General features: G+C 41.1%; 1 protein-coding gene across 1 annotated transcript; it reads right to left on the bottom strand.

Annotated features, from left to right (window-relative positions):
• Nucleotides 1-3,152: 3,152 nt before the first annotated feature.
• Nucleotides 3,153-4,926, bottom strand: LOC100676757 (olfactory receptor 143-like). Its single transcript, XM_003422596.3, has one exon. The coding sequence runs from the start codon at nt 4,413-4,415 to the stop codon at nt 3,339-3,341; it is 1,077 nt and encodes a 358-aa protein (XP_003422644.3). The 5' UTR covers nt 4,416-4,926; the 3' UTR covers nt 3,153-3,338.
• Nucleotides 4,927-9,345: the final 4,419 nt, after the last annotated feature.

Consider the following 9,345-nt stretch of genomic DNA (forward strand, 5'->3'; position numbering starts at 1 on the left):
AAACAAAACCCATTGCCACTGAGTTGATTCCGACTCATAGCGACCCTATAGGACAGAGTAGAACTGCCCCGTAGGGTTTCCAGTTAGTGGCTGGTGGATTCAAACTGCCAACCTTTTGGTTAGCAAACAAACCCTTAACCCCTGTGCCAGCTGGGTATAATCTAACGTCAGAAATCCTCTAATTTTAGGGGACAGAAGAATCACCAGAATCAGCACAAACCTGGTTCCTAGTAGGTGGAGTTCAGCTTTTTCACCATTTCTGACACCAGCTGTCCTCCCCATCACACTCTCTGCTTCTCTGTGAGGTTCGATAACTTGTTGCAATAGCCATACAGAACTCACAGACTGTACTCACAATTACGTGGTTGATTAGGAAAGTAACAGGCTGCAACCTGGGATCAGGATCAACTTGGAAGAACAGGATACCACTCAGGAGACAGGACACAGTTCGTCAATCAGGACAGCTTCCAGCCAGGATGGCTCTCAGCTCCTACTTGGCTGTGCCTGCAGGCAGGCCCTTCTCTCAGCTGCACCAGCTGACAGCCCTTCTGTTGGCCATGCCTGTCAACTGCCAGTCCCATGGTTCTTGCTGCTTGTACTGCTGCTGCTGCTTCTTTGCCACTGGGCTCTGCTGTGCTTGTCGTTGTTTCTTGCTGTCTTCAGTGTGACAGCTCTCTCTTCTGGGTCTAGGAGGTTCTCAGTGCAGGGACTCCTGGTCCAAAGGATGGACTCTGCTCCAGGTTCTTCTTAATGGTAGTGCGGTCTCTCTCAACCTCTGTGGGATTGGCCCTTATATTCAATTTCAAGGTATGGCCTTCCCAGCCTGACCATGAACTGAACAATCCCCTGGTAGACCACACATCAGTCAATTTGCATAGTAACTGACTAACTGCTGCAAGGTCACATAATTGTATTGGGTGATTTTATGCACCCTATTTGCATTGTGGAAACCACGGTGGTGTAGTGGTTAAGTGCTGCAGCTGCTAACCAAGAGATCGGCAGTTTGAATCTGCCAGGTGCTCCTTGGAAAATCTATGGTGCAGTTCTACTCTGTTCTGTAGGGTCACTATGAGTCGGAATTGACTCGACTGCAGTGGGTTCGCTTTTTTTTTTGTGTTTGATTTTTATGTACACATATCCAATATATCAGACTGTCATAAATTTGTTTATACCTCACGGTTTACATTATAATAATGTAATTCCATAATTATTCTTATAATGGTAATTGTTCTTACAAAAGCCTTAATACCTGTGATCCCCTTTCACTAAGCATGAGCATCTCAGATGTCATTGAGCCTTCCTTGAGCTTTCACAGTCCCTGATGCAGTACCTAAGGGAGTATCTTTTTTTTTTTTGACCCCACTGAGTATCTTTGATTCAAACTGCTGACCTTTTGGTTAGCAGCTATAGTTCTTAACTACTACACCGCCAAGGTTTCCAGGCGCTCTTTAGAAACTCTGTGGGGGCAGTTGTACGCTTTCCTATAGGGTTGATATTAGTCAGAATCCACTCGATGGGAACACGTTCTATTATTATTATTTTTTCCTAACAGAGTATCTTTAGGAGCCCTGGTGGTGCAGTGATTACGGCTGCTAACCAAAAGTTCAGCAGTTCAAATCCACCAGCTGCTTCTGGGAATCCCTATGGGGGAGTTCTACTCTGTCCTATAGGGTCGCTATGAGTCAAAATCCACCCGACTGCAACCAGTTTGGTTTTTGGTTTGGAGGATCATTAATGGGAATAAATTAGTGCTGCATCTCTGTATATTCATAGGTTTAGAAAATTTGATCAGAATCAATTTTTGATATTTTGCATTATGAAACTACAAGTTTTTTCCCGTTTCTAAATATAAAATATAATAGCTATTTGGATTTTTCTTACATATTCACAAAGATTCTGTCATACCTCTCCAATTTAGGAGAGAATCACTATGATAAAGACTGATTAAATGTATCTAGAGGTATAAGCATTTCTACAGTTTGGAGCCAAAGCCTTTATGGACCATCCTTCTATACAGAGATTTTTTGGCCAAGGGGCCATTTACAGCCTCAGTTTTAGGCTGATTCCTAAAAAATTCTCTAGATTTTTATCTCCCATCTCTTTTATTTCCCGTATTTTTCCTTCAATTCCTTCTTGAGAGGCAAAATGATACCGTGGAAAGGACACAGGATTTGGAGTTGCTTGAACTGGGTTCAAAGCTGGGCTCTGCCATAAGCTAATTTTGTGACCTTGAGCATCTTACATAACCACTCTGAATCTGTTCCCTCATTTACAAAACAGGACTTTAAGCCTTATATTATGATAGCCTTTATAAAGTACCCAATCCCTTCTTGGTAATAAGAACTCAACAAATGTAAATTCTTCTCAAAAGTGAAAGTTACAAAATGAAAGCATAACACCCTTCAGGACAAAGCTAACCCATGGTTGTTTTCATGTCTTGAAGATGAAACAGGTTTCTGGCTTTGCAAAGGGAAATTCTTTTGAACAGCTGGGCGAAGAAATCTCATGTTGAACCTGACTCATTTTTCTGAAACTAAAGACGCTTACTAAGTTGTGAATTTTATTTCATTCACCTATAGATCTCAAAATCTTTGTCTATAATTATGTAAATATTTGAGAAAAAATCAACAGACAAGACAGTAGCAATGTTCTTTCTTTCTATGATATCAAACCATTTACCCAGTGCCATGAAACAGAGCCATATTTCTCAAGGGATATCTGTAATTTTCATCTTTGATGGGTTTAAGAAGGTAGGCCCGTTGGTGAGCCTCAGATATCCTTATGTATTCTCAGGAATAAAGACAAAAGCAAAGGTTCAACAAAGTATATGGCTCTATCTCATATATGAGGCAGGAAATCTAGTACAGAAACCATGACTAAAAGAATTTTGAAAATCTTGCAAAGTTTATAAAAGTGTTTATAAATGTTGTCACCTAATTTTTTTTTAATATTTTGTCGTAATGTAGCACTAATTTTTAGAATGTTTAAAAGCAGAAAGGGCCATATATAATTGTTTTCAGGGAAAACAAAGAGTGGGTAACCTTTTCAGACATTGTTCCACTCCAATGTTTACTACTTATGAAAAATACATAGAAAGAGGCAAAGCGTGAGGTGGTCTAAAAAGGATTGGGAGTCAGGCTGAGTCCCTGGGACATCCTTTGAAGAACAAGTTTCAACTGAGGGGGTAATCATAGGACTGAGAATAACCACAGAGTTCAACAATATGTTTTCATGGCATGCTTAGAGAGGAAAAAATGTTTAAAGACCTTGTTCTGAAGAAATTTCAGTGAAAAAAGGCACACCAAAAAAACACAACAACCCAGCAACATCAGTTCTACTTAATTTGCAAATCTCTTCAGGGTTTTCTTCAGAGCAAATCTGACATCCTTGTTCCTCAGGCTATAGATGAGGGGGTTAAGCATGGGCACTACATTGGTATAAAATATTGAGAAGAACTTCCCCTGGTCCACAGAATCAGCAGAAGAGGTCTTGAGATGTGTGAACAATCCAGAACCATAAAATAGAGCAACAGTTATCATGTGGGAGCCACAGGTGCTGAAAGCTTTGGACAAACCCCCAGTTGATGAGATGTGGAGGATATTGGAAAGGATCAAAGCATAAGAAATGAAAATAATAAAGCTGGATAGTGTTACAACTGTGCTCACAATAATGGAATCCACCAGTTCATTGGCATAGGTGTTGCTGCAAGAGAGCTGGAGGAGGGGGAAGATGTCACACATATAATGGTTGATGGTATTGGTGTCACAAAAGGACAGTCTGACCATGTTAGCTGTGTGGGCTATGGCACCAGCGAACCCCATAACATATGAACCACACATCAGCAGAAAACAAACCTGAGGGGACATGGCAACTGTGTACAGCAGGGGCTTGCAAATGGCCACATAGCGATCATAGGCCATGGCTGTCAACACATAGCACTCAGAATGGACAAAGAAACAGAAGAAAAATAGCTGAGTCATGCATCCTGCAAAGGAGATGATGTTCTTCTCTGACATAAAGCTCATTAGCATTTTAGGGGTAAGGACCAAAGAGTGACAGAGGTCTATGAAGGACAGATTGAAGATGAAAAAATACATGGGGGTGTGAAGATGAGAATTCAGGACAGTGAGATTCATTAAGCTCAAATTTCCCACCACCGTGACCACATAGTTCACTAAGAAGAGAAAGAAGAGGGGTAGCTGGAGTTCAGGCTGGTTGGTCAATCCTATCAGGATGAACTCAATTACTGAAGAATCATTTTCCATAGCCACTGTCTTTAGGGAATGATCTGTGAGGAAATGGGAGACTACCACGTCAGGAAGAGCCTCAGATTCTTTGCTTCTAGAGGAGGCTGGTTTTGTTGGTGGGCTCAAGTCCCAAGACTGGCTGTTGCCAGGGCAACTATGACTCCTCATGTTTTACCTTTCTTCTCTTATTTGTCCTTTCCTTCTGTATTTTCAAACACCAACTGTAATTTCTCATCTTTCGTGTGCTGACACTGCCCAGTATAAAGCCTTTTAGTACGAGTACTAAAATTGACCTCTACATTTGAGAGACAATGAAATGATACCTTGAAGAGATGAATGGGCTGACCAAGGTTATACAGCAGGAGAACAAAGGAGCCAGGAACGGTACTTCGGACTGCTTCCTGTGGAAATGCCTGAAGCTCTGAAACAAGAAAGTCACCATGTTCCTCCCTGCACCTAATACTCAACCCATTCTTTCCCTCTTACCTTTCTGATACTTAGTGCCTGGCTTAGAGAAAGTATTAAGGATGTCCTCTAATACCCTGCATTTCTCCTACCCATTCCCTTCATTCAGTCTTACCTCAAAATCAAAATGAATTGTTCAGGGAGGGCAGGTGGCCTGCCCAGAACTCTCCACTCTTGTAGCTCTGGGAGGGAAAACACCAGAACAGAGACTACTCAGATGCTCAACTTCTTTCTGTCTGGAGACCTCACTACTGCTGGCCCTTAAATGTTCATTCCTCTCCACTGTCCTGAAGAACACAAAGGTTCTGATAATGAAGGAGGCAGTATCCTGAGGACAGATCTCAGTCTCTGAACAGCTGGATTAGTTTTTTAGTGGAAAGGAGGTGATTCTGTTTGTGGATTTGCCTATAATATCTTCTTCAGGGCTAGGCAAGAGCATAACTTTTTTCTCCACCATCAGTGTTAATTTATCTTGTTCTGCATGGATATCAGCATCTTAATTGGAAGCTTGGCAAATGAGCCTTTTATTTAGGATTTTAGGCAAAGTTTGATCAGGCTCTCAAGGGAAGAAATTATTGAGCCTATGTTTACATCATCTGTGAGTTAACACTGGTTCCTTTGGGGCTCAATGTTCTCCAAGTATCAGTTCACATTAGGAATTTTGAATTCTCTGAGCAGGAGGGAGTAGCCTCCCTTGTGTTCGCTGCACTGTCCCCCAGAACCCATGCTCAATTCTAAAAGAGGAACATTTGGGGAAGAGTCATTTACAATTTCCAAAACTTTCTTACATTTCTCTGTAATTGATATAGTATTATGTCATGCTATACTTTAATAATATCCATCTTCTGGTGTCTTTCATACCTATGTTGTTGCTGTGTGTTGTTAAGTCACTTCTGACTCATAGCGACCCTATATGACAGAGTAGAATTGCCCCACATGGTTTCCTAGGCTGTAATCTTTACAGGAGCAGATTGCTAGGTCTTTCCTCTCATACAGTGCCTGGTGCGTTTGAACTGCTGACCTTTTAGTTATCAGTCAAGAACATAACCATTGCACTACCAGGGCTCCTTTCATACCCATAGAGAGTATAATAGAGAAATAAGAGCTTGAACTCAAACTCCTCTACTTAACACATGTGTGATCTTAGACAAGTTACTTAACCTCTCTGAGCCTTTTTGACTTATCTACATTATGAGTTTACTAATAGTTCCTACTTCCAAATATTGTTTTGAGGAATAAATACCTTATAACCTTTAGAACACTTAGAATGTTGCTTGGCATGTTATAAGTGCTAATTAAGTGTTGGGGTCCCTGGGTGGTATAAACAGTTAACATGCTCAACTGTTAACCGAAAGTTTGGATGTTCTGGTTCACCCAGAGATGCCTTATAAGAAAGCCCTGGTGATCTAATTCTGAAAAATCAGCCATTGAAAAACACTATGGAGCACAGTTTACTCTAACACACATGGGGTCACCATGAGTCGGAAAAGATGGTAACTGTTTTTTTTTTTTTTTCCCCCTTCTTTATTCTTCTTGTCCGTATCTATAGCATGGACCTCTTCTCTAAGGTCACAGTTCTGTGTCCAACTGCTTACTATGCAGCCCCACTCAAAGTGCCCCAAACTGAATTCAGCGTCTCCTTGTGATCCCAGAACTGTTTCTCTTATTATCTTTTTCTGTGCCAATGATACCACCTTCGCCTGTTAACTAATTCAGAAACAGGTTGTCATTCTGGGATCCTCCTTCTCAATCGGCATTAACATCTGGTGTTGAAATTTTGTGTGATTCAATCTTCTTAAAATCTCTGACCCTTCCTCTTTACTGTACTTTGATAAAGCTGTCTTAGATCTGGAATACCCTAAAGATTTCCTAAACTTCAGTCCTACCGTCACCTATTGTATTAAATTTTTATTGCTCTGTAACACATTGCAACAATGCAGTAACATAAAAGAGCACCCATTTATTATTCACATTCTGTAAGCCAGAAATCTGACATGGGCACAGTTGGATTTCCGCTCAGACCAAAATCAAATGTCAGTGGGGCTACATTCCCTTCTGGAGACTCTGGGGGGAAAACTTGGTTTCCAAGCTCATTCAAGTTGTGGTTGTAGGACTGAGGTCCTGTTTTTTTTTGCTGGGTATCAGTCAGGGGCTGTTCTCAGCATCTACAGATTACTCACACTCCTTGTTATGTGGCTCCCTCCACCTCCAAGCTGGCAATGGCTTCACAAGACTGTCTCTGCCCACTTCTACTCTCTCCCCTTTTCTCCCAATAAATCTCTTGCACATCTAATCTTATCTTGGCATCTGTACTGACAGAGGTGGTACCAGGAGTAGTCCAAGACAACAGGCAGAAAAATAGTTCTGGGCCTGGCTTATCTATCATCCAGCTGACAAGAGCACAGATCATCTTGAGTAGAATGTAGGGTATGAACAGGCCCTAGCATAATGGGGCAGTTGAATTGTAGATTTCACCAGTGATGAATGGTGTAAATATCCCAATGGAAAGGAATGATCATACTGGTTCAGGATTCTGCATTTGAAAGGTAAGGTGTCAATAATACCTATTAGGACAGCAGAGTTGCCTAGTTATCATTAAATTAAATTTACCTCGCTCAGAAAACTAATGAGAAACTGAGGATGTTGAATAAATTGTTAAAGGCTGCATGTTAGACCCAGAGGACTCTTTTGGTAGCTTAAAAAGAGATCCTTATCTTCTGCAAAAAAAAAAAAAAGACACAGTTGTACAGCAGATTCAGCATTTGATAGAATAACAGAGCTTTTGGGATGTTTAAACATTTCAGCATGTACTTCAGAAAGTAGGCGATGTTGGATTTTGAGAATGCTTGTTCAGAGCAGTTGAAACTTAAAACTGGAATTAAACAAGAATTCATTGATTTGGTGGTACTTTCATGGGACTCACTATTTAACACCTCAGGAAGGACCCTAAGGGATGGGGTGAACTTGCTGCTGGTATGGTTCTTCATAAAGCTTAGAGAAAGTGATGCCCATGTTAAATGAAGTGGAAATCCTGGGTTGTCTTTGCAGATATTAAAGGAAGGGGAAAAAAGAAGAAAGGCCCAGAGGGGTATGTGTGCTGGAGTGGATATAACACATGAGGCCAAAAGACCCAGCAGAGTATGATTTTCCATGTGAGGGCCAAGCCGTCCATAATGCACTGCTGAGAGAGACACCAGCATCAGTAATAAGTTCAGTGGTGCCTCTCCTCTGCAAGCCAGGGCTGACATTAGAAGAGGCTGTCACAGAGATGGGTTATTAATAATCATAGAGATGATGTAACCCCAAAGTAATAGAGACAATTGACAGCATTTAGCTAGCAGAAGCCAGGGTGATACAAGTACCATAATACCAGTTATGCGGGGGGACAGTTTAAAGAGATGGCTCATAGAGCATAACACCCCTAGGGACAAAATGGATGATCAGCAAATGAGGAAATTGTGGAAACAAGCAAAGACTACCCAAATGAAGACAAGCAAAATCTATTTATTCAGAGATTGCAGCCATCACTTGTATTTGTCAGAGACTCAAAGGCAGACAGAAAAGTGGGAAAGTTTTAGAGTGGAAAAAATTTTTTTCAGGTATGTCCACATTGGAGGCTGTTGGCAAGGAGAAACTGGAGGAGGACTAAGTAGGTGACCCTAGGGTTACCATAGGCAAGGCATGCTATGTGATTGGTTAGGGAGCATATTTGGCTTTTTCCAGTTGGTCCTAGTTTGATGTGGGGGCAAAAATTAAGGAAGCTGTCAGTTATTGATCAAGTAGTAATCATTTTGGGCTGATTGGTGCAGACTGTGGTTTGGCTTCCTGGGCTGGTTGTTGCTGGTTGTGGGTCAGAGTTCTATTGCCATATATGGTCTGGCCATTGCATTTTCAGTCTCTCAATACCGACAACTCAAAGAAGGCAAAAGTGGAGGAGCAGAAGACTGAAGGTGGTCACCTGAGTAAAAAGTTATGACCCCTTGATCAGTTTAGACCCCTTGCTAAGTTTATAGACCTGAGCTAAGTTATAGAACTTTAACCTGTTGACTGAGGAGATTGCAAGGCCCTGCCCTTGCTCCTTCCCCAAAGGAACGTGCAACCATTTACTTAGTTGACTGTACACTGAGGAAAAGAGATTGCCACACATTTTTAAGGAGAATTGGATACAGGGTCTGATTTGACTTTGATATGTGTTATTTCTCTAATTAGACTTCCGCAAAAATTTGAAAGCAGTAAAGTAGATAAATGAGCAATATCTGACTTAGCATACTCATGAAAGCTAGCTTGTACGATAGAAGTGAGGAAAACTTTGAAAACACCTGAGCAATTCACATATGCCCAGGAATTGGTGACACCAGTTACCTCTGGAAGTAATGAAAAAAGTGGGGACAAAAATAATCAGAAACCTTGAAAGTTTGTATAAGAAACCATAGGCAGAAAATCAGATTGATTATCCCACTCCGTGCAGTCGGGTGGTTTGTCCTCATTCACACCAGTAGAAAACTAGAAGGTAAAACAAAAAGTAAAGAAGGTAAAAAAACGAAAGTCTATAAATTTGGAGACTATATGCATATTGGGTTATGCATATTTGTGGGAGGTTTTACTATACTGTAAGCAGTGTAGGTAAGGAAAA

This window comes from Loxodonta africana, chromosome 15 (assembly GCF_030014295.1).
Source record: "Loxodonta africana isolate mLoxAfr1 chromosome 15, mLoxAfr1.hap2, whole genome shotgun sequence".
Classification (NCBI taxonomy): Eukaryota; Metazoa; Chordata; class Mammalia; order Proboscidea; family Elephantidae; genus Loxodonta; species Loxodonta africana.

Bases quoted from the DNA above. Each gene is read 5' to 3' on its own strand.
- LOC100676757 (XM_003422596.3), bottom strand. From the start codon at position 4,415: ATGAGGAGTCATAGTTGCCCTGGCAACAGCCAGTCTTGGGACTTGAGC.